Genomic DNA, 26,159 nt, shown 5'->3' with positions numbered 1-26,159 from the left:
TGATACAGATTGAACTGAGCTTTCCGTTCTGTTTAAAGTGATGCCTTGATACTGGTCAGGGACTCTTGATCCAAGGAATTGGATCCGAGTCATACCTGATTACCTCCCATTCCCCAGGTGGTGTACAACCCCAACGATCTTACCGCTTCCCCGTGAATATAGTAATCAAGTTGGTGTTTGGTGTAAGACTGGGTTGGTTGGGACATGTTACACTCATCTGGTTCGTTCAGGGCCTTAACACGAGAAGCTAGAAGCACCGGTTGGAAGTGTCTGGTGTTTCAGACTTTTGAAGGTTTAGCAGTCCTGACCTCTGAAAGTCTCGCATTCCAAACAGGCGTCTGAAGGCTTGAAGTTCCAGACTTTTGAAAATCACAAAGGCTAGTATTAGATGATATGGTGTTAGATGCGATTACTAAGATTGCTCAAAATGGAGCTAATGTGTGGATGATCGTGTGATAGAGCAAATAAGTTGCAAGGAGAAGCATTTCTCAGGCTTACGGTAGTGTTCCGTGGATGCCTGAAGGTTTCCAGGGATCAGTGCTCCCACGGCCCGGTCGTAGACCAGGTCTCCTGGAGGGTCAAGGTCTGATGAATCAGGTTGTTATTGTTGGCCTCACGCAGTTCAGCAACCACACATCGGCTGGTCAGGCACCGATTTCAGGAACTTTTTCAGTTCCTTATTAAAGACCACCAGAGGTTTGTTGGCAATTTCCCGTATGCATGGAGAGAGGACGTTGAAGAGTCGTGGACTTCTGACACTCATCGAGTTGTCAGGGCACTCGCGTACCTCCTTTTTAGTGAAGGTATTTTGCACTGACTGTCAAGTCTGTTATTATACGAAATAATTTCGGTGCTCAGGTTTTAAACTAGTCTCTCCATAATTTTCCAGTTGTATATTATTATGTACCTTTCCCGCCTACGTTCCAGGGAATACAGTTAAAGGTGTTTCAAGCATTCCCACTAGTTTGGATGTTTAATTGAGTGTATACGAGCACTCGACAATCTCTCATGTCTTTCAGGTGGCTGTCAGTAAACAGCAGTTCGAGCCTGGAGAGAACAAGTGACTTGAAAAGTATCATCATTGGCTCAGCATCTTTTTGTCTTGAAAGTTCTAGTTGTCGAGCTTATCATTTTCCTTTCGGTAGCATTGACAAAATTATTGTGGTTGATATGATAGATTATTCAGACTTTTTGGTGCTAGCATCACGCAGTTCAGTTTAAGTCATGGAAGAGTGATGAAGAGTCTTGGTCCTATTACGTTTATTGGGTTACCTCTTAGTATATTCTTTACCACTTTTTATTTTACGCAGTTTACACATTCTCCGGAGCTGTTAGCTCGGGTTTATCACAGGCAAATTACACGCAAGACTAATATTTTCTGTTCATAATTCATCAAGCTTACCGAACAAAAGACACGACGCTAATGAAGGTTCTCATCAAAACACATCGGCCGTTTCTTACCAAGGCAGGGTGACCCAAAAAAGAAGAAACACTTTCATCATCATTCGGTCTATCACTGTCTTGCTAGAGACGCTCCTACGCTACAGTTAAAAAACTGCAACATCAACACTTTTCCTTCAGAGTGCAGACACTGTACTTCCCACCTCCAGGACTCAAGTTCGGCTAGCCGGTTTACCCCGAATCCCTTCATAAATGTTAATTTGCTCACACTCCAACAGCACGTCAAGTCATAAAAACCATTTGTCTCCACTCGCTCTTACCTAACACGCTCACGCACTCACGCTCGAAGTCCAAGCCTCTCGCACACAAAACCTCCTCTATCACCTCCCTCTAACCTTTCCTAGGCCGATACCTACGCAGTCTTCCTTCCACTACAGATTTATACTCTCTCCAAGTCATTCTTTTTTGTTCCATCCTCTCTAAATGTCAGAATCACTTCAACAACCCCTCCTCAGCCCTCTGAATAATACTTTTAGTAACCTCGCCCCTTCTAATTTCCAAACTACAGATCTGCTGCATTGTATTCACAGCGCACGTTGCCTTCAGACACGGCTCCACTGCCTCCAGGTTTCTCCTTATTGCAATATTCACCACCCATGCTTCACACCCATATAACAGCGTTGGTATAACTATACTCTCATTCATTCCCCTCCTTGCTTCCATGGATAACGTTCTTTGTCCCCACAGACTCCTCAGTGCACCACTCACCCTTTTCCCCTTATCAGTTCTATGACTCACATCGTCTTTCATAGACCCTTCTGGTGACATGTCCACTCCCAAATATCTGAATACATTCACTTCCTCCATACTCCCTCCAATCTGATATCCAGTCTTTCATTACCGAAATTATTTGTTATCCTCGTTACCTTACTCTTTCCTGTGTTCACTTTTAATTTCTTTTACAAAACCCATCCACAGACCTCTGCAACTTCTGTTCAGAATCTCCCAAAAGCACAGTGTCATCAATAAAAAGCAACTGCGACAATTCCTACTTCGTGTAAGATTCTTTATCTTTTAATCCCACACCTCTTACCACCACCTGAGCGTTCACTTCTCTTACAACCCCATCTATAAATATGTTGAATAACCATGGTGGCATCACACAAGCCTATCTAAGACCTCCCTCTCTCCTACATACTCTAACCTGAGCCTCACAATCCTCGTAAAAACTCTTCACTGCTTTCAGTAACCTACCTTCTATTCCATACACTTCCTATTCCATCAACTTGTAGGTATTTTATACCATTTTCAACACGCTCATTAAAACACTTGTGTTCGCTCGACTAGAATACTGTTGTGTGCTCACAGCTCCTTTCAAGGTAGGAGAGGTATCCCAGCTAGAATATAAACAGAGATTATGTACTACCAACTCGGAATCAGTAAAATATCTAAACTTCTGGGAAATCTTTAATGTACTCTGTATTCTCTGGAGCGATGAGCACAAAGGACACAAGTGCAACTAATGCAACATTTTATTGTGGCATCGTTTCGCTCTCCATGAGGTTTGTCAAGCTGTTACGAACACAAAGATGTCAGATAATATTACATGGAAAATATTGGAAGAAGAGGTTAATATGCACACTATGTATGTTTATATTTATGTGAAACTCAACTTTTGAGTGTCACTCAGCATAGGTAAAGGGCTCGATCCTCCTCTCATTGCAGCAGGTCTTACTGACCTATACTAGGCGGGTCTTTCTCGCCTAGTATAGGCCAACCCATTTTCAATGTTTCCCAAGTAATAACCTTCGATAACCCTTATTAACTCGTACGCAAATTCCACTCATATCCACCCCCCCCTCCCTTACTCGCGAGAGTAAATATAGAACAAATACAAAAAAAAAAAAATAAAGGAGTGACAGAAACGCACATTTAGAGAGCACAGGCACCATCCGACATCCACTACTCGCCAAGACATTGGTAGAAGACAGGTGGCAGGAACCTTCACCGGGGAACTAGACAAGTTGCCCTAAGGGACGCCTTATCAGTCAAGCTACGAGTCACACACACACACACACACACACACACACACACACACACACACACACACACACACACACACACACACACACACACACACACACACACACACACACTTAAACGTTTCGCCCCCACAAAGGGCAAAAATGTCGCCATGTTTTTTTCGAAGGGTTGTCTTCCCCTAGAGTACAGTAACGCATGGGTCGGTTGGTTTTTATTTTGGTGTAAGGTTCTCAAGAGTGAGTTATTTTATTGGGAAAGAAAAATGTGTATCAGGGAGGAAGAGAGAAATGAGAGGGAGGAAGAAATGGAGAGCGAAATAGGGTTAGGGAGAGATGGGAAAAGAGGAATGGAGAAGGGGGAGGAAAGGAGAGGAGAGACAGGGAGAGACGAGAGTAACTAAGGTGTGTTGAGTTGCCGGTTTGTTGGATAAAGAATGTTGAAGCTGAGAAGTGTGTGGGACGGTGTAGGACAGGTGTGTGGGACGGTGTAGGACAGGAGTGTGGGCGGTGTGGTGTGTGGGACGGTGTAGGACAGGTGTGTGGGCGGTGTGGTGTGTGGGACGGTGTAGGACAGGTGTGTGGGCGGTGTGGTGTGTGGGACGGTGTAGGACAGGTTTGTGGGACGGTGTAGAACAGGTCTGTGGGCGGTGTGGTGTGTGGGACGGTGTAGGACAGGTTTGTGGGACGGTGTAGAACAGGTCTGTGGGCGGTGTGGTGTGTGGGACGGTGTAGGACAGGTTTGTGGGATGGTGTGGGACAGGTTTGTGGGATGGTGTGGGACGGTCTTGGAGAATGAAGGAAAATTCATACACAGTTTCAGGAGCAGGTATAGTAAATCTTGTGAGGCGTCAAGACATCACAGGTCTTTTTTTTATGGATTTTTTCTGATGTCAGCGAGGAAGGGCGGGATAACTTCAGTTCCTTGGGTCAAGAGTTCTTCACCGGCATCGTCATAACAACCTACCTTCAAGAGTTCTCTAGTTTAGAGGAGATTGATCTCTCACTTCACTCTTCCGCGCTTTATTCCTGCTTCCCTCTTCATGAACCTTGGTTCCTACTGTCTACCTTCCCTGCTTCCCTCTTCATGAACCTTGATTCCTACTGTCTACCTTCCCTGCTTCCCTCTTCATGAACCTTGGTTCCTACTGTCTACCTTCCCTGCTTCCCTCTTCATGAACCTTGATTCCTACTGTCTACCTTCCCTGCTTCCCTCTTCATGAACCTTGGTTCCTACTGTCTACCTTCCCTGCTTCCCTCTTCATGAACCTTGATTCCTACCGAGCCTCGTCTTTCTCCTCTCTACCTACATGTATGTGTCTTGTCATTGTTTGTCCAGCCTTCCCCAGCACCTGGCTCACCATCCCTTTCCTTGGCATTTCAGTCCTCACCACCTCATTCTTCCACTCTCTCTCTGTCTGTCTGTCTGTCTGTCTCTCTCTCTCTCTGTCTCTCTCTCTCTCTCTCTGTCTCTCTCTCTCTCTCTCTCTCTCTCTCTCTCTCTCTCTCTCTCTTTCGCTCGCTCTCTTGCTCTCTCACGCACAACTTTCCGCCATCTCTTACATCTCTTGCTGTTAAATTTTTATGTTTCTATATTCCCCTTTATGCACTCTGCATTTCATTAATTTTTCCACGTTCTCCGCCATCATTGTCTGGCTCTCTAGGGGTCCATACATCTTTCTTGTCTAGCAGCAGTTTGACAACAAAGACAAGTTCCTCTCTGGTGTGATGCCAGTCTGTCCAGCCTCGAAACAGACAGTGGGTAAACAAGCGTTAGGTCAACACCTTCCCGCTCTGGAGGGCAGAGTACCAGTCCTGAGTCACGCTCAGGAAGTGCAGGGAACCTTGACAGTCCCTTGTGTTATATGGAAGTGCAGGGACCCTTCAAGTCATGAGGAAGTGCAGGAGGTCTTGTGTGTTGAGGTGCGGGGACCCTTGTGTCTTGAAGTTTTTTTGGGCCATTGCGCCTTGTAGTGCAGGGACCCATGACAGTCTCTTCTGTCCTGACGAAGTGCAGGGGTTCTTGTTTCTTCAGGATGTGCAGGAACCTTTTACATTCCTTTGTTCCGCGAGAGAACCCACGTCGTGTGAATATTACTACCGTCCAACATCTTGAACGCTGAGTCAAAGAATACTTACTCTTGGGACTCTGAACAGCGCAATTCGTCTGTCAAAGCCCCTCGCAGGGATGATAAATGTGATCTGTCAGTACCGTCACTCCCAGGAAGCTCCTTCAGTTTGTTCCCCAACGCCCACAAACACTAGTCTTGTGCAAGCCTCGTCTCCGACTCCAATGGCTTCCTGCATGCTCTCTTAGCACGAAGAAAAAGCAAAATGCTTTAGGTTTCTCCGCCTAAGAGCAATGTTTTTATGGATTTAGTTGATGTGATGGTGTTGGTAATTACGTCTTACACATTTACAGTGAATAATGGTGGGTTTTCTCAGCACGTGTGCGCGGGAGACCAAAGCGTTCTTCGGGCCATCTTCAGCAAGGCACTGGTGGCCTGCCAAATTTCTTGGGTTTGACGAACATTTTGTGTTTATTGTAAATCTGTATGTTAATTCACACCTCTGTTATATGCATTTATTTTATTTCATTGTTATGAGTATTGAAGTTGATCATCTGGTTTGAATTTGGAAGGCAACGGGAAGGCTAAATGAGGTGTGGTAGCCGGAATGTTGGGGGGAGGGGGCGTGTCCTTGGTAGATCAGCTGATGCTGGTGCCCACTGCAGGGTATACCTACCTGGTGATCGTTCCGGAGATCACAGCTTCCCCGTGTCTCGGTCTCGGATTAAGACTCGTGGTTGACAATATGATGAAATCTGTTCCGGCAGCATTTTTCATCACCGCTATTAGAGCCACCACCACCACGCCCACCACCACCACATCCACCACGCCCACCACCACCACATCCACCACTACCAGGCCCACCACGCCCACCACCACCACATCCACCACTACCAGGCCCACCACGCCCACCACCACCACATCCACCACTACCAGGCCCACCACCACACCATTATCACTACTGGAAGAAGGCAAAATGTCCACGTAATATACATAGACTTAGCGACATCCTTCACCAAGTGTGATGATGAATAAACAGTACACTGAACAAAGTCTGCTTCCTTATTAATATGAAACAAATCCTGTGGGTTCCCAGGAGGAATCCAGTAGTAATCCCACGTGTTATTGTGTTGTGATGGGGTAAGGAATGAAGTGGGGTTTTCTCTTAGTGGGTTTACGGAGAACCCTGAAGGGGTGTAAGGGGCGCTTTTTTCCCCCCACAAAAAGTTTTGAAAAATCACCTTGGGCTTTATATGCTCAAGGTCAGCGTCAAGGGTAGGCTTTACATTACGCTTCATCGGTTGTTTACTAACGTTACAACTGTTTCAAACATCGCCTTGTATGTTTCTGATGAACGTGCGCCTTATATGCCGGAAAATACCCTCGTTTACTACTTTTTTTAAAGATCATTACGTCAAGAGAATTAATCTCTCCGTTATTTTTTTGCTCTTCGGTAAAACTTTACTGAATGTTCTTCGTAGTTTTGTTATGCAGGTTGGAGGCGTTGAGGCCGCTAGGAACAACGACCACGCTAACGTAGATGTATCACAACCACGTTACATCTCTTAACGATGTGCACTTTGTATCTCTCTCGGTGGCACCTCAACACCATCAGTGAGCTCAGCAGCACCAGCTCGGTGGAACTTTCTGTAAGGTTTCTCCGTAAAAGAAAATATCAGATGTATACCTTTTTTTTTTTTTTTAGGAGGTTCGTGATATATAAAATTCGGGTAAACCCGATTTCAAGGTTTTCTGTAAACCTATTGACAGAAACGTTGGTGACATCATTGTTGGGGATAACTTTAATGGTGACACTAATGATGTTGATTGCACTGATAGTGCACTGTTGATGGTGATATTGTTGATAGTGACATTGGTGGAATACACTATTGATGTTGACAGTGTGCGTTGATGGTACATGCATCAAGGCTGTGTGTGTGTCCTAGGGAGTAGCTCGAGTGCAGCCTGGCTCATTTGCATACTGCTACGGCTTTCGCTGTCCCTTGGGAAAGATAAGACTGTTTGATGGGCTTCAGCGTGGAGTGGAAGAGGACATTCGTCTACCATGTAGAACAACAGGTCGCGTGTGTTGGTGTGACCACTCAACATGGGGGCAGCGAGGAGGATATCTGAAGTATATTTTCGGGGGTCAGCGCCCCCGCGACCCAGTCCCAAACCAGACGTTCCGGTAGATCAAGGATGCTTCCATGTAGAGGAGATAGAAGAGAGAAGACTTCCAAGAAATCTGGAGAAAGCTCCCTTACAAGATTTCCATGAGTCTGGCGATAGATTCTTAGATTCAGCCTGATCAAGTTTCCTCTTTATCAGGCACTGCTTGACTCCTACGGGTTTAGCGCTTTCACAAGAATGTAATGGAGGAAACTGGATTAGTATCTACCTAAAATGCCAGCTTGTGCAAGTTTTGATAGGTGTTCGGGCTGCTGGTAGCAACAGTTCAGTTAAGCAGTCTCCTAGGCAGTCTGGCCTCATGCCGAGTGCTAGGAAAGAAAACTCAAAACCGGTCACAGGTATATCACACGTTTCCTTAGAGTGAGTTATGACATTCCAAGTCAAAAGAGAAACTCGCCTCACTCTAAAGATTGGATGGTGTAGATAAAGGAAGATAATGTATCTCGTTATAGCTGGGGAACACTACTTCTCCGCGGTACAAGATCAAATCCCATAAAACATTTTAATAAGTATGCTACGTGGCCCCGTCTCTCCCCCACCCCCTCCCCCCACCGCCCTCCCCCACCCCCTCCCCCCACCGCCCTCCCCCACCCCCTCCCCCACCCATAGACCTGGCTCTAGGCTACACACCTTATAATTTGGGAATTATGGCTGATGTAGACAGGATTTTGTGAAAAAAATCATCTTATTGCTGGGAAACTTTATTACCACTACAGCATTTTGTTCATAGCTGAGTTACCGAACAAAATGTATGAGTGGAATAAACTTCCAAGTAATGGTATTTGTTAGGTGCTTCGAGGTCTGTTGATCTATTATTAACAACAGATACATCCATGATGGTTGTGAAAAAAAAATGAGAATGATAGATGGAGCTACCTGTTTTGAGGGAAGAACTGCCTTGGAGTGAGTGTACATTAGTAGGACCTTCCTTCTGTAGACGTGGATGATGTGTCGAGGGAACTTGGTGGTTAGAGCTTCCTCGCTGTATATCTCCTCACCTGCCTTTAACCTTAGGTATCATGGGGGAGAGATTGCAGGGCCGAGTTTTTTTTATAGCAGTGATGGTGGAGGAGCAGAGGTGAGGAGATAGAGAAGTGGAGCTGGTGGTAGAGATTCTGAAGAGGTGGGGGTGATATTTTTTTTAGTTTAGGAAAATTGGATACATCACCAGTGTGCTGCTGCCCTATTCTATATGATAGTTACATAGTGGAAACAAAAGCTAACTATGTGGGGCAGCGGACCACCAGCAAAATCATCTTGGTTCATTAGGCAAGCACCAGACTCCCGGAGCCCATGGCCGGGCTCTGGGAGTAGAAAGACTCGAAACTCATCAAAGGTATGTTTCTCTACCATATTCCATCACATAGGAAGGGCCACATGCCTAGTGTTGTGTCAGCCTGAGCTGGGAGACTTTAGTAGGACAGTGAGGATATCTTCAAGTGCAGTTAGTATCACTTGGGAATCAGTGTCTCTGGATGGCCTATCCTGCACACAGGAGAGATGGAATTTTAAGTGTAAGTCAGACTCTGATGTACATGTGGGCTGACGGGCCCCCCCAGCAGCAACAACAACCTGAGTGACCAGACAAGGAAAACTCTCGAGACCCATCAAAAGTGAATCCATCATCCTGGAACAGGTACAACAGAAACTATACGTAGGAAGCAGAAGAGAGGGAAGGAAACCTGAAGGACGTTCCCGGGGGGTCAGTGCCCCCGCGACCCAGTTCCAAACATACATTGATATATAACAGTGCAGGGTTATTATGTGCCTAAGTTGGTAGCTTGGCGACGACCAGCCTGAACCTGACGAAGGAAGGCGGGGTGGAGGCTGTGGCTTGTTGGGGGGGGAGAGGCATGAGCAGTGTTGATGTTACCAAGCAAGTTGTCTTCACCCTCTTGACGGGGGGACGTGGATAGTGAGGAACGAACAGTACATAGAGAGAGAGAGAGAGAGAGAGAGAGAGAGAGAGAGAAAGGAGAAGGAAAGGATTGAAGAAGAGCACTACCTGCCTACCCTCCATGTAGGAAGAGGAGGGAGAGATGAGGAAAGAAGGGAAAAGAGACAGAAGCAGCAGAATGTACCTGTGTAGCACAAAAGTTAACCTGCAGTTTACTTGTAGACAATTCCAGGAGGTTACCGCCCATGCGGCCTGTCCTGCTGCTTGATGGTCTAATGAATCAGTCTGTTGGTGCTGGTCGCACGTTGGCCACTCCACAACCTTGCGAATCACGATCTGACTCGAGGAACTTATCAAATTTACTCTTAAAAACAACCAGGCGTCTGAGTTGAACCTGCCTCGCATGGGCCAGTAGGCCTGCTGCAGTGTTCCTTCTTTCTTTGTCAGTTTTCTAAACCATTTATCACATCGCTTTTGTTATTTTTGCGTGTAAATTAACGTGAAATGTTTTCCCCGTTAAATTACGTTAAATGTAATTAAATATTTCTTTGGACAGCTTCAATATATAACACATGTTTCAGTCAGGATATTAATAAATATTTTTTTTTAGTAAGTGCAAATTTGTCATTATATTAAAATAATGAAAAATTGGAATACTTGAAATGGATTCGATACCTGGAGAGTGTTGCTTCTGATCGACTTCAAACCCTAAGTGATGGTATCTCTCTCTCTCTCTCTCTCTCTCTCTCTCTCTCTCTCTCTCTCTCTCTCTCTGTGCTGAACAATTATAAAGATGAGTATATTTAGCCAGTGTTGTTTGCACAGACACGCGTTGAACCTCTGGATGATCGTGTGAGAGGCAAAATGAGTGAGTCTTGTTGCAATGTTTACCACAGGGACTTGTTGGTAAGTTGGGGATCCTGTGGTGGTGGTGAGAGGGGGAGTGTTGGGGCGGTTATAGGGGGGGGGAGGAGTGGCGGTAATAGGGTGATGGTGTTTTATTTCTAGTATTTCACTGTTGCTGGTGTGTTGATGTTAAAAGACTAGTGTTGCAGATATTGATGACTTGATTCTTCTTTCTCCTTTCTCCGGACTCTCATCCTCTCCCTTCTCTCCCCCTTTCCCTTTCTTCTTATATCTCCCCCTCCTCGCCCTCCCCATATCCCTCCTCTTTCTCCTTTCCCGCAGTGTTTATTGTCTGTTTATTCCAGACTGTTTATATTTGGCTACACTGCCTCGGTGTGCGGTGTACATGACCCTTTGTGTGCCTGACGTGTGTGTGTGTGTGTGTGTGTGTGTGTGTGTGTGTGTGTGTGTGTGTGTGTGTGTGTGTGTGTGTGTGTGTGTGTGTGTGTGTGTACTCACCTAATTGTGGTTGCAGGGGTCGAGACTCAGCTCCTGGCCCCGCCTCTTCACCGACCGCTACTAGGCCCTCTCTTCCCCTGCTCCATGAGCTTTATCATACCTCATCTTAAAACTATGTATAGTCCTGCCTCCACAACATCGCTTGCCAGACTGTTCCACTTCCTAACTACTCTATGACTGAAGAAATACTTCCTAACATCCCTTTGACTCATCTGAGTCTTCGGCTTCCAATTGTGACCCCTTGTTTCTGTGTCCCATCTCTGGAACATCCTGTCTCTGTCCACCTTGTCTATTCCACGCAGTATTTTGTATGTCGTTATCATGTCTCCCCTGACCCTCCTGTCCTCCAGTGTTGTCAGACCGATTTCCCTTAACCTTTCTTCATAGGACATTCCCCTTAGTTCTGGAACTAGCCTTGTTGCAAACCTTTGCACTTTCTCTAATTTCTTGACGTGTTTGACCAGATGTGGGTTCCAAACTGGTGCTGCGTACTCCAGTATGGGCCTGACGTACACAGTGTATAAAGTCTTGAACGATTGTGTGTGTGTGTGTGTGTGTGTGTGTGTGTGTGTGTGTGTGTGTGTGTGTGTGTGTGTGTGTGCGCGCGTGCGTGCGTGCGTGTGTGCGCGTGTGTTGTGCTTGTGAACATCATTGTATCCATAATGGCTTGTGTTCGTATGAATCTTGTCTAAACGCCTGTGTATGACCTTGTGTGTGCAAGTGACATCGTGTAGGTATTCCTCCCAGTGTGTGCACAGCACCGTGTAGGTAGGTATTCCTCCCAGTGTACTCACCTAGTTGTACTCACCTAGTTGAGGTTGCAGGGGTCGAGTCCAAGCTCCTGGACCGCCTCTTCACTGGTCGCTACTAGGTCACTCCCTGAACCGTGAGCTTTATCATACCTCTGCTTAAAGCTATGTATGGATCCTGCCTCTACTACATCGCTTCCCAAACTATTCCACTTCCTGACTACTCTGTGGCTGAAGAAGTACTTCCTAACATCCCTGTGATTCATCTGTGTCTTCAACTTCCAACTGTGTCCCCTTGTTACTGTGTCCCATCTCTGGAACATCCTGTCTTTGTCCTCCTTGTCAATTCCTCTCAGTATTTTGTATGTCGTTATCATGTCCCCCCTATCTCTCCTGTCCTCCAGTGTCGTCAGGTTGATTTCCCTTAACCTCTCCTCGTAGGACATACCTCTTAGCTCTGGGCCTAGTCTTGTTGCAAACCTTTGCACTTTTTCTAGTAGTGTGTGCACAGCACCGTGTAGGTAGGTATTCCTCCCAGTGTGTGCACAGCACCGTGTAGGTAGGTATTCCTCCCAGTGTGTGTGCACAGCACCGTGTAGGTAGGTATTCCTCCCAGTGTGTGTGCACAGCACCGTGTAGGTAGGTATTCCTCCCAGTGTGTGCACAGCACCGTGTAGGTAGGTATTCCTCCCAGTGTGTGCACAGCACCGTGTAGGTAGGTATTCCTCCCAGTGTGTGCACAGCACCGTGTAGGTAGGTATTCCTCCCAGTATGTGCACAGCACCGTGTAGGTAGGTATTCCTCCCAGTGTGTGCACAGCACCGTGTAGGTAGGTATTCCTCCCAGTGTGTGCACAGCACCGTGTAGGTAGGTATTCCTCCCAGTGTGTGCACATAGCTAAAAATTCAAGTATGCCAGAAAACGATTCAAACTGTCCGAGTCATCGACATATGCCATGACACCAACTTTTCTTTTGCTTTTCTATATACAAACTGTCAGACCGCAAGCCTGGAAATCCTTTCTTTTCCTAGAGAGTATGGAGAGGAAATATTCCCTGCGGTACTCTTCAAGGTATCCCTTATAAGGAGGTATCCCTCACAACCAGTATACCCATGAGATCTATTCATGTATGCCAGTAGTAACAGCCTGGTTGACTAGGCAAGTAAGAAACAAGCCTTCTCCAGCGCCGGGCTGAAGGCGAGCCTGGTCCAAGGCCGGGCTGGAGGAGTAGAAAAACTGTGTTAATATTTTTTTAGGTGTTCTTAATATTTGTGTTTTTAATATTTGTCTCTTTTTTAGCGCTTAGAATATAGATTTTTGTCGTGTATGCTACAGGTAACGAGTCTTTGTGTCTTTTACAGTGGGCGGGATGAGTGGGCGTGGGAAGCCGACGGCGGCAGTGAAGGTGTCACCGCCCACAGTGCCAGACACAGCTGGCGGGGGCAGCCAGCGGCACTCTGGCTCATCGTTCAGTTCCGGTGTGTACAGCAGCGGCGGCGACCAGCGGTCATCATACTCCTCATCCGTTAGTGATGACAACCCCCCGCCCTCACCCCGCAGCCCCGCCAGAGGTACGTACCCCTGGGGATGTTTTGGTGATGCTCTAGTGGGTGTTCTGGTGGTGGTGGTGTAGTGGGTGTTCTGGTGGTGGTGTAGTGGGTGTTCTAGTGGTGGTGTAGTGGGTGTTCTGGTGGTGGTGTAGTGGGTGTTCTGGTGGTGGTGTAGTGGGTGTTCTGGTGGTGGTGTAGTGGGTGCTACAATGTTGTGGCTTGTTGTGGTATACAATACTGACAAAATGAAGAATTAGACGCATGTGCAACATCTGGGTATCTTTATTTTTTATTTGTAGACGTTTCGCCATCCAGTGGCTTTATCAACACAAATTCAGGGACGTAAATGGGCAGGCTATTGAACTGTAAACAAAAGACGAGGTAATGAGTCTCAGCCTTGGAGTTGAAGAGCACCGTAGTCTTGTACCATTCTCAGTTGGGTACGCAGTTTAGTAAAAGTGTTTTGGGTCTGGTTTGGTATTGTCATTTATACCCTCCTTGGGTAGGTACGCTTGTATCGTCCTCGGGTAAGTACATTTATACCATCCTCATGTTGGTACCCTTTTACCTTTCAGAGAGACATAACTTCCTGGGATAGTTCTGGGTGCTCTAATGTTGTTGTTTGTACCATCCTCACGTAGGCACATTTGTACCATTTTGAGGCAGTTACATTTATATCATCATGGAGTAAGCACAGTTGTACCATCTTGTAGGTATATCACTGTAGGGTAGGTACAGTGGTACCATTCTGAGGTACTTACCTTAATATCTTCCTCAGGTTACTTTGCTCTAGTTGGTCGAAGAAGGGGCAGCGGGGGGCGTTGACCCCCGGAACGACCTCCAGGTAGATCCCAGGTAAATCTGCAGGTTGCCTGGTTACCTGTAATCGCTTCTGGAGGTCACACACCCTGTCTTGCGTCCTGGCCTTAAACCAGGATTTCTGGTTGCTGGACTGATCGAGCAGGCTGTCGGTGCTGGCTGCTTGTGCTAGCATAAAAACCCTCGAAACTGATCAAATGTATTCAGGTACGAATATTTCCTAATTAGGAGTGTATTGTAAGCCTCCTGAGTACCTTACCTCTCATAGTTACGTTATGTACTCTCCGTTATTACAGTACAACTTGTGTAATGCGCATAAACGTTATCAGAGAGATGCTTGACTTCTTGCCTAGGCGATCCTGATTCAAAGAATTAGAGCTCCCTTCCCGTTCTTCGGATCAAACACACGTTTTCCATTCCCCAGGCTCCGAGGATCTTTTTAGTGTTCAGTTCTTTCCCAGATGTTAGGGGGAGGACGTGTTGAGAAGCGGCATCATCAGGGGGCGCAGCACCCCAGCGGTCAGGTCCCAGACCGAACCATGGTGAAGGGAAACAATCTTCTCTGGTCTCTGGTTCACAGCTGGTTCTGAGAGCTGGTCACCGAGTCTTCCACTGCATCATACCCACAAATACCACAACTCATTAATGTTTGGGTTGGCGTGGGCGGTCGCCTCCACCTGTGTGTGTGGGCGTGAGTGAGCGTAAATGTGGGGGGGGGGTGAATGTGTGTGATGGCTGAACTTGGCAAGTTGTGCTGAGCAAGTAGCATTATGCACTTAGCCTCCGCCACTTGTTCCAAGTCACTCCACTTTTCACTTACCATGAGAGTAAGAGGTCCTAGAAGAGGTACTTCTGTGGCTCATCTAAAGAAGTACTTCGTAACATCCCTATGGTTCATCTGTCTTCAGCTTCCACCTTCCTTTCTCTTCTCCCTTTTTCTCTTTATTTTATCTTGTCTGCCTCATCAATTCCTCTGGTACTCTCGGACTCCGAGAGTACCAGAGAGTAGTAAGACTCAAAACTCATCAAAGGTAAAGTTAGCTGTGTATGTTGGGGGAGTACATTGCCCAGGGAAAGGGAGACGATCCTGACAGCGGTCCGGGCGAAACGGCGACCCCAAGTGCGAGTTTTCGGCGAAAGGGGAGCTAATCAGGTTTGATCCGAGGAAGGGTGGGGTATCTCCAGCTGCTGGAGTCGGAACAGTGACTTGTGGCACTGTTAATGTGATCGTTGCTGTTGGTTACTTGGTCAGTTAGGTTGTTGGTGCTAGCGGCCACAGGTCTACATACCCATCACAGCCTCGCAGATCTCACGCTGCTATAATAACAATATTATTATTATGATTATTATAAGTAATAGATATAATTAGTCGAAATATTTGTTACGTGTTAGAGAGCATTAGAATGCGTTTTACCCAACACGCGAATCCTGGCAGTACCCGAGTCTTGGCAGCAGGTCTGCGAGTTTTTCACACATTTTGCATAACAATGTCACACATTTACATAACATTTTTAACCCTAGGTGCGACCCACAACGCCAACACTGTGCTTATTTGTACTGCTAGGTGAGGAGGGGCGGCAGGTTTGTAGGAATACTGCACAGTACTGTTACCCATAGCCAGGTTTCCCTAGCCTGGTTCTCCTAGCCTGGTTCTCTTAGCCTGGTTCCCTTAGCCTGGTTCACCTAGTTAGGTTTCGTCGTTAGCCTGGTTTCCCTAGCCTGGTTCCCCTAGCCTGGTTCCCCTAGCCAGGTTCCCCTAGCCAGGTTCCGCTAGCCTGGTTCCCCTAGCCAGGTTCCGCTAGCCTGGTTCCCCTAGTCAGGCTCCCCTGGTCAGGTTCCCCTGGTCAGGTCCCCCTGGTCAGGTTCCCCTAGTCAGGTTCCCCTAGCCTGGCAGCCGCAGTTGATACCTTTCAGTCGCAAGCGGCGACACTGAGGTGTTGGCTCTTGATCCACCAAACAGATCAACTGTCTGTCACCACGACAGATCAACTGTGTCTGTCACCACGACACCCCTCAAGGAAGGTTCCTTGATGTTGGTGAGGGGCTCTTGATTTAGGGAATTGGATCTGTGCTCCAGTTCCCCGAATTAAGCCTGAATGCCTTCCACATCCCCCCCCCCCCAGGCGCTGTATAATCCTCCGGGTTTAGCGCTTCCCCCTTGATTATAATAATAATAATGTCACCACGACAGATCAACTGTGTCTGTCACCACGACAGATCAACCATGTCTGTCACCACGTCAGCGCAGAGACGGTGACTCCTGGAATAATCTTCAGGTAATCTTCAGATTGCAAGTGATTTGGAATGGCGTCACCATTGGTGCTATTTCTGGCGTTTTCAAAGTTCATCATCCACACTGTTTCTATGTGGCCTTCGTTGCACTTGCCTCATTGTGTTCTCTAGATGATAGATCATGGAACCTTCTACCGAGGGGACTTTTATTTATTTGTTTTTGGTATCGAGACCGAGAATCAACAAAGGCACTAGAACTGTGCCTTGAGCAACTGAATGTTGTTACTTTGCTAAGACTGGATTTTGCTTAGTTTGGTGCTGTTCTTTGTATTTTGTGCATTAAAAAATTAATATCTCTTTGCCTAATTCCCCTTGTCATACCTGTTGACCCTGTTTAATGGGTTATCACTCCATGATCCTATTTGTCATCGGCCTGCCTGGAGAGTGTGTTGTGAAGGTTAGCGCCCCCGCGGCCCGCTCCCAGACCAGGCCCTAACAAAGTTCAAGTAGACCGCATCTGCGAGAGTAGAACTCTGGGAAGTGGTGGGAATAGTTCACAGATACAGCGAGGGGGCTCAACAGGTGTGCATGAAACACCTGCATTCAGAGGGATACTGATAATGAGGGTAGGGTGTGCGGGAACAGCCTGCCAAGCGGAAATGAGCGTGTAGGTGGCAGGGTGCGACCAGGTGTGTGATTGTTATGGTGGGTCGCGTTTAATGTCGTTATTGTTTTACTTTTTCGATGCCTCTTGCCTCCCCATCATTATTACTCCCACTACCACCATTAAGAAGGGACTGCAGGGAAGGAGAGACTTTCTCTCATCTTGAAGGACTTTTTTCGAGGTCAACGTCTGAGCAATCAGGCTGTTAATGCTGGCTGCACGTAGTCCAACGTACGAACCACAGCCCGTCTGATCAGACACTGATTTTAGGAACTTATCCAGTTCTCGTGATTAACTCTTGTGGTTCAGTCACTTGTAATTTCCTCTTATTCTGTCTTGTAGTTCCCTCTTGTTCAGCCTTGTGGTCTCCTCTTGTAGTTCCCTCTTGTGGTTCTTTCATGTGGTTCCCTCTAGTGGTTCGATTAAGTTTTAATATTTTTGTTCTTATCAGTGTTATTGACTGTATTTAGTTGTGTTGCTTCGTGTCAGTCGGTACCTGCAACACACCTGTGACTAGTTTCCAGGGGGCTTTGTACCTTGACGGCCTGGCCTGAGGCCACATTTCGTTGACTGCCTGGTCAACCAGGCTGTTGGTGCTACTGGTCCGCAGGTTTAACATACTGTAGCATGCTTTGCTTTGGATTCCTGCGGTGGGTCTCTCTTTGTTTTTTTTTTGTTATACCTTGTGTGTGTCCTCTGTGTTGTCTCCTACACTACCTTGTGTGTGTCCCCTGTGTTGTCTCCTACACTACCTTGTGTGTGTCCTCTGTGTTGTCTCCTACACTACCTTGTGTGTGTCCTCTGTGTTGTCTCCTACACTACCTTGTGTGTGTCCCCTGTGTTGTCTCCTACACTACCTTGTGTGTGTCCCTTGTGTTGTCTCCTACACTACCTTGTGTGTGTCCTCTGTGTTGTCTCCTACACTACCTTGTGTGTGTGTCCTCTGTGTTGTCTCCTACACTACCTTGTGTGTGTCCTCTGTGATGTCTCCTACACTACCTTGTGTGTGTCCTCTGTGATGTCTCCTACACTACCTTGTGTGTGTCCTCTGTTGTCTCCTACACTACCTTGTGTGTGTCCTCTGTGTTGTCTCCTACACTACCTTGTATGTGTCCCCTGTGTTGTCTCCTACACTACCTTGTGCGTGTCCTCTCTGTGTTGTCTCCTACACTACCTTGTGTGTGTCCTCTCTGTGTTGTCTCCTACACTACCTTGTGTGTGTCCTCTCTGTGTTGTCTCCTACACTACCTTGTGTGTGTCCTCTCTGTGTTGTCTCCTACACTACCTTGTGTGTGTCCTCTCTGTGTTGTCTCCCACACTACCTTGTGTGTGTCCCCTGTGTTGTCTCCTACACTACCTTGTATGTGTCCTCTCTGCGTTGTCTCCTATATTACCTTGTGTGTGTCCTCGCACATTGCTGTCTCCTACGCTTTCATTATTGTTTTTTTTTCTCCTCACCTCCGCTACCCTTGACTGTTTCTCTCACACCAATTTCAGTCCTTCCCTCCTCTTCCTTTTACACCACTGTCTGGTGGTAGGTAATGTCTGAAATGTGATGTTAGTAATGGTGCGAGTTGTTGATAGTCTCACGAGTGGTGTGAGTTGATATACCTATGATGGATTTAAGAGGTTTTTCCAACTCCCGCAGTCTGGCCCTGGGCCAAGTTTGTCTGGCTCTTGCCTGGTCACCCTGGTTGCTGCTGCTGTTGGCCTACTGGCCCGTAATATGTCAAACAGTCTGGTTGATCTGGCAGTTTGAGGAGGTACTTGTCCAGTTTCCTCTTGAAGACTTGTACACTTGTCCCGGCAGTGTTTCTGATATCCTCTGTAAAATGTTAAAAATCTGTCCTCTGGAGCTCTCTCCTTCTCATCTGCGTGTTCCTATCACATTCTGACGTTGATGTATGTCACGAGTTCCTTTAGTCTCTGCTCATAGTGTGAGGATGGTCAAGGTAATTCAAGGAAAGTGCCAACGTGTCTCCGAGTTTGAACCTTCAAGTCATTGGACCTCTCTTCTTCCTGGAATCTAACCTGATTAGCACCCATTCCCCAGGCGCTGTATAAACCCTACTGGTTTAGCAGTTCCACACGAATATAAAACGCGTAATAAATGTCCAGGTTTGGATGAGGCAGGTAATGCCATCACGGAAATATTATAGTAGATGGTAGATTAATGGAGGCGGACAAAGTTGAAATCCCTGGCACGACCGCTGAGATTACGGAGTGGTTTAGTATCCCCGACCTGGCAAGATCTTTGTCTTACTTGACCGGGGCGACGCCTCCCCTGCCTGAGGCCAACCAGTCTTCCAGAAGTGGCGCATACTGGAACTGTGGGAGAGAGAGGCAAGGGAGAAGTAGGGTCAGTGAAGGACAAGGAGAGAGGGGAGGGGATGAAAGACAGGGAGAAAGGGAAAGGAGAAGTAGGAAGAGAAGGGAGAATGGAGGGATGATAGGGAAATGGGGGGAGGCAATGTAAGACACACACACACACACACACACACACACACACACACACACACACACACACACACACACACACACACACACAGGGGTCAGTCCTAGGACCACAGGGGTCAGTCCTAGGACCAGTGCTGTTTCTGGTATTTGTGAACGACATGACGGAAGGAATAGACTCTGAGGTGTCCCTGTTTGCAGATGACGTGAAGTTGATGAGAAGAATTCACTCGATCGAAGACCAGGCAGAACTACAAAGGGATCTGGACAGGCTGCAGACCTGGTCCAGCAATTGGCTCCTGGAGTTCAATCCCACCAAGTGCAAAGTCATGAAGATTGGGGAAGGGCAAAGAAGACCGCAGACGGAGTACAGTCTAGGGGGGCCAGAGACTACAAACCTCACTCGAGGAAAAAGATCTTGGGGTGAGTATAACACCAGGCACATCTCCTGAAGCGCACATCAACCAAATAACTGCTGCAGCATATGGGCGCCTAGCAAACCTCAGAACAGCATTCCGACATCTTAATAAGGAATCGTTCAGGACCCTGTACACCGTGTATGTTAGGCCCATATTGGAGTATGCGGCACCAGTTTGGAACCCACACCTAGCCAAGCACGTAAAGAAACTAGAGAAAGTGCAAAGGTTTGCAACAAGACTAGTCCCAGAGCTAAGAGGTATGTCCTACGAGGAGAGATTAAGGGAAATCAACCTGACGACACCGGAGGACAGGAGAGATAGGGGGGACATGATAACGACATACAAAATACTGAGAGGAATTGACAAGGTGGACAAAGACAGGATGTTCCAGAGACTGGACACAGTAACAAGGGGACACAGTTGGAAGTTGAAGACACAGATGAATCACAGGGATGTTAGGAAGTATTTCTTCAGCCACAGAGTAGTCATCAAGTGGAATAGTTTGGGAAGCGATGTAGTGGAGGCAGGATCCATACATAGCTTTAAGCAGAGGTATGATAAAGCTCATGGTTCAGGGAGAGTGACCTAGTAGCGATCAGTGAAGAGGCGGGGCCAGGAGCTCGGACTCGACCCCCGCAACCTCAACTAGGTGAGTACAACTAGGTGAGTACACACACACACACACTGTTTTAGGGGGTTACAAACAATAAAAAACACGCACACACACCCACCCCTTCCCAACCAGATAGACTCGGGTAAAGGTTTTACCTCACAACAGTGTGGCGCTAGGTCGCTAAACATCCCTTCAATCTCTTTTACACCTTGTTAACAGTCCAACCGGCTTGTTAAGCACCTCAAACTACCAAAGTAATGTTCAACACAAGATGAGCCTTGAGCATCTGTTCTGACCACAGGTGAGAAGGGAACCAAGAACCTTGAGCATCTGCTCTGACGACAGGTGAGAATGAAACCATGATGTGAACCTTGAGCATCTGCTCTGATCACAGGTGAGAAGGGAACCATGATGTGAACCTTCAGTATCTGCTTTGACCACAGGTGAGAAGGGAACCAAGTAGATGAGATGAATCTGTATATTTTCTCTGGAATTTAGTTTAGATTCTAAATTTTGTTCTTCAGTACAGTAATCACAAGACCACACTACACCCAAACAGCTCTCAGTATATCCACACACCTGTCACAACTGCCTCAATACACCCCTGGATACCTGGTGGGTGTAAGTGCAGCACCGAGGATAAACCATTGTTTTTACGACACAGTTCGGGGACGTGGGGCTACGCCCACCGACTACCTGCCTAGTGACCAGGAGAGTCAACGAAGGAGGCTGCCCAAGGCCCCTTTACATATTCCGGGAGCATCCTGCCACTCCTTGCACTCTCACCCGACTGCTAGAAGCCTTCCAAGTTTCCAAAGGAGGCTTCCGCCTTGTCAATAATGTTACCACAACACACACAAACCTTCCAGCACCTTGAGCCTAAAGTCACACACAGGAATCTTCCAGCATATGTTAATGCAACACAGTATGTGGTTAATGACATTTTGGTGAGACGACGTTTCGTCCACTATGGACTTGATTCATAGTCTCTGGTGAACGAAACGGTTTTTCAATAAAATGCCATAAATCACATATTGTGTTTTATTAACATGTATGCTCGTATATTCTATCATTGATATATCTTCCACTATATATATATATATATATATATATATATATATATATATATATATATATATATATATATATATATATATATATAAATTCCTCAAAGAGCTGGGTGAAAAACTCATCATAGAAACCAAGGACCACAGGGTGAGCAGCTTCCTTTTTCAGAGACTCAGTTTTCCGATCCAGAGAGGAAATGTCTGAAGTATCCTGGGCACGCGGCCCACCGCCGGGGAGCTGGACGAAGTATTCGAGATGTAGCTCTGAGTTACCTATGTTGTTTTACTTTGTATTTTTTTGTGAATATTTTGTCAATGTATTTTGTCTTTAAATAATATATATATATATATATATATATATATATATATATATATATATATATATATATATATATATATATATATATATATATATATATATATATTATATATATATATACATATATAATACATATTACACACACACACACTCATACACACACATTATGAATGATCCATTTGCCACATTCGAGGTTAACACTGTTACCTAGGAGGCTTCCATCACATCTAACAAGCATATATCACGTGGACGTACTGCTACTGGCAACATACCACGCCTAGCAGTCATGCAATATACTCACATAGTGGTAGCAAACTACTACAGTGGGCATTATGTATAATTTACGATCTCGGAAATGCTGTCAAGAACTTCCAACGATACCCGAGAAAAGGTTTAGGTTTCTGTTAAAGCGTAATGCCTACTACTATTTACTGTCCAGCCATTTGTTCCGTAGTCTCACATTTTCCTCCTAGCCTGGCAGTTTTTCTCTAACATTTCTCTACTAGCCTGACAGTTTTTCCCTAACATTTTCCCCTAGCCTGGTATTTTTCCCCCTAACTTGACATTTAACATTAGCCAAACGTTTTGCTCAATCCTGGCATTTCCTCTCCAGTTTGCAGCTTACCAGTATTAGGCTCGACACTATTACAGGTTGGGTGGAGTCCGCCGAAGCCAGCTACCTTACAAGGACAAGACGATACACAGCCTTGTGGTACACGTGTTGAACAGCCTTGTGAGACATGTGCTGCACAGTCTTTTGGTTCACCTGTTATTCAACCTTGAAATACACGTGTGGTACATGTAATTATCAACTACAGGATAGAAAATCCTTTAAGAGTGAAATCCATAGACAGCGAGGCTTCACCAGTCTACCAGTGATGCCGGATCAACCATCCTATGACGGATATGTGGGCCGCCAGCCGGCCGCCAGCAGCAACGGCTTGATTGGCCAGGCAGACACCAGACAAACCTTACCCGGGGCTGGGCTTCGAGTAGAAAAGCTTTCGAAACCCATCAAAGGTATTGGCAATATGATGTTCACGGAGGAAGAATTGATGCAAGACAAACTCACATCATTCAGTTTAAAGGAAGTTGAATATGAGAGACCTGGGAGTGATAATGTCAGATCTCACTTTCAAGGATCACAGCAATGTTGTTATAGCAGCTGCAAAGAAAACGATGGGTTGGATAACTAGAACCCTCAAAAGAAGGGATACCACACCAATGACACTCATCAGGTCACTCGTTCTCCCTAGGCTGGAGTATTGCTGTGAGTACACAGCAGTAATAAACAGCCGTTAGTTAACAGCCGCCTTCAAGGCAGGCGAGATTGCCGAGCTGAAAAACATGGGTGTTTATAACGTAAGTCGCATTACAAGGGCACTATGCTACGGTCAGATGGTACGTTACATTTTTTTTTGTATTAAATTTTATGTTGCAGCATCTTAATATGTTGATGGGAAAGCACTAAACCCGTAGGGGTCATGCAACGCCTGGGGAATGAGTAATAGTCAGGTTTTATCTGAAGGTAATGGTAGCTCCAGCTCCTTAAATCAAGAACTTTCCGACATTAAGGATGTTACAGTGTATTAATGGTAATTTTGGGATGTTACTGTACGGAGATGTGGTACAGTGTAGTGTTACGGTACGGACTTATGGTACGTGAGACACTAGGATGATGGAGTCATTCTTCATTTGAACGTAAGGAGTGATAGGAATGTTAGCAGTGGCAATTAATGTTAGCAGTGACATGTGCGGCCAGTGGTCCGCCAGCAGGAACAGCCTGGTTGATCAGGCAAACACCAGACAAGCCTAGGAAAAAAACTCAAAACCCACCAAAGGTAAAGTATAAACGCTAGCAGTGACTGAACGCTAGCAGTGACTGTGAACGTTGAGGCCTAACATGTTCATTGTTGCTTTTCTGCGGATTGTTTTATTTTTTAATGTTTTTCCCAGTGTGTGTGTGTGTGTGTGTGTGTGTGTGTGTGTGTGTGTGTGTGTGATAATGATTACTCATTTCGTATGAAAGCAATTAGTGACGTCGTCCCCCACATGACCACCCTGACCCCCTCTACCCTTCGCCCCTTCACTGTTTGTCGGGTCAAAGGTCACACATAAAACGGATGCTGTTCGCTGCTCGTGCTGGCACTTCCTTGCCACTCTGGTGACGCAAGTGCGGCTTCTCGGGGCAGCAATGAGGTCACAGATAGTGATCATGGTTCTTCGGGATTAAGATAACACACGCTGCTGCTGCTGCTGCTGCGAGACCTTGGGATAGTTGATGAGTTTATAAGATTGTGAAGAAAAACCTCTACATAATACTTGTAAGAATTGCGTTACGTGAAAGCTACCTGAATACAGTTGGGGGGGGGGTCAGCGCCACCCCCTTCCCTAATTCGATCCCAGGCCAAGCCTGATCGACCAGTCTGTTGGTGCTCTGTTCTGGAACAGACCTGAGGAACTTAAGTTTGTTTTTGAAGACATCCGGGAGTCTGTTGGTAGTTCCCCTTTTGTATGAAGGGTGTTGAAGAATTTTGGTTCCTCCACACTTATCTTTTTTTATACTCACTGCACCCCTGTTGTTCACTGGGAGTATTTTGCGTCCTCTTCTAAGACTTGCTTTCGTAGGAAGTCGTTTCAGTGTGCAGATTTGGGACTAATATGTTCAGAATGTTTCAGGTATAAATTGTAAGGTATCTTTTCTCGCTTACGTTCGAAGAAGCACAAGTCGAAGGGCTTCAAGTGTTCCTAGCAATTTAGGTGCTTGAATTAATCGATGCGAGCAGCGGAGGTTCTCTGTACATCCACCAGATTTGCAATTTCACCTGCCTTTAAATAGGTTGTTGATGTGCGGCAGTATTCCAGTCTGGAGAGATCAATTAGTGTATTATCATTAGCTTGGCATCTCTTGTTTTGGAGGTTCTAGTTATCCAACCCATTGGCTTGGCATCTCTTATTTTGGAAGTTCTAGTTATCCAACCCATTATTTTCCATACAATTGTGTTCTTATTGTTAAATTTTGATTTTGCTGTCAAAGTGGCTAGCTTATTGTGCACCCTATATCCATGTGCACCATGGGTTACACAATAAACTAGCCACTTCGACGGCATAATCTAAAACATAATATAAATACCATAAATGCACGGAAAATGATGGGCTGGATAACTAGAACCTCCAAAACAAGAGATGCGAAGCCAGTGATAACACACTGTTTTCTCCAGATTGGAATATTGCCGCACAACAACAACCAATTTTAAGGCAGGCGAAATTGAAAATCACATTGTTATGGTCCTAGAATGTGGGTATAAGACAACATGCACACAATTTATTGAGTCAATAAATACCAGAAGGGCACAATACCGTGACTGGAAAAATACACTTTATAAATGGTCCAAGTCGGACCGAAACGTCGTCGTAAGCTCCCCTCTCCACACAGACCGGACCGCGGGGGCGTTGACCCCCGGAACTCTCTCCAGGTAAACTCCAGGTCTCCTCTTTGCGGGTTATATTTGTGTATTATGGAGTCACCTAGGGGGAAGATAGGGGGGGGGGTCTGATCTAACAAGAGCGGTGATCCAAAGTAGCAGAGACTCACGTCAGCTGATTATTCTTTTAAATAAATTCAGAAGAGCACTTGCAGGTAATTAAGGCTGTTGGAGCCAGCGCACCACAACACTGTCAGCAGCACCGTCTAGGGCTGAGTGTCAGCAGCACCGTCTAGGGCTGAGTGTCAGCAGCACCGTCTAGGGCTGAGTGTCAGCAGCACCGTCTAGGGCTGAGTGTCAGCAGCACCGTCTAGGGCTGAGTGTCAGCAGCACCGTCTAGGGCTGAGTGTCAGCAGCGCCGTCTAGGGCTGAGTGTCAGCAGCGCCGTCTAGGGCTGAGTGTCAGCAGCGCCGTCTAGGGCTGAGTGTCAGCAGCACCGTCTAGGGCAGTGTCAGCAGCGCCGTCTAGGGCTGAGTGTCAGCAGCGCCGTCTAGGGCTGAGTCAGCAGCACCGTCTAGGGCAGTGTCAGCAGCACCGTCTAGGGCAGTGTCAGCAGCACCGTCTAGGGCAGAGTGTCAGCAGCACCGTCTAGGGCTGAGTGTCAGCAGCACCGTCTAGGGCGGAGTCAGCCTCTACTAACCACTTCAGCAACACAGGTTACCCTAACAGTGAACACTAATAAAGCACTGTACCAACCTTGGCATCTAGGGCGGGGTTGTGACTGCTTTCTTGCCTCCTGGGTAGCAGGGTAACCCGCATCCACTTCCCGTAAGGCTTACATTAAGTTCTTGCAGCATTGAGGTTTAGACCTTATGAGGAGGAATGGA

The 26,159-nt window shown here is 46.5% G+C and overlaps 1 protein-coding gene across 17 annotated transcripts in view; it reads left to right on the top strand.

Annotated features, from left to right (window-relative positions):
- Window positions 1-26,159, top strand: part of LOC128693269 (caskin-2) — a 1,211,837-nt gene that overhangs the window by 1,131,472 nt on the left and 54,206 nt on the right. For all 17 annotated transcript variants that reach the window (XM_070089381.1, XM_070089382.1, XM_070089379.1 and 14 more), the window contains one exon: window positions 13,072-13,281. In XM_070089381.1, coding sequence (XP_069945482.1) covers window positions 13,072-13,281 — 210 coding nt within the window. The remainder of the gene's footprint in view (window positions 1-13,071; window positions 13,282-26,159) is intronic.

The sequence above is a fragment of the Cherax quadricarinatus genome, chromosome 28, assembly GCF_038502225.1.
Source record: "Cherax quadricarinatus isolate ZL_2023a chromosome 28, ASM3850222v1, whole genome shotgun sequence".
NCBI lineage: Eukaryota > Metazoa > Arthropoda > Malacostraca > Decapoda > Parastacidae > Cherax > Cherax quadricarinatus.
This window is presented reverse-complemented; position numbering and strand designations above follow the sequence as displayed.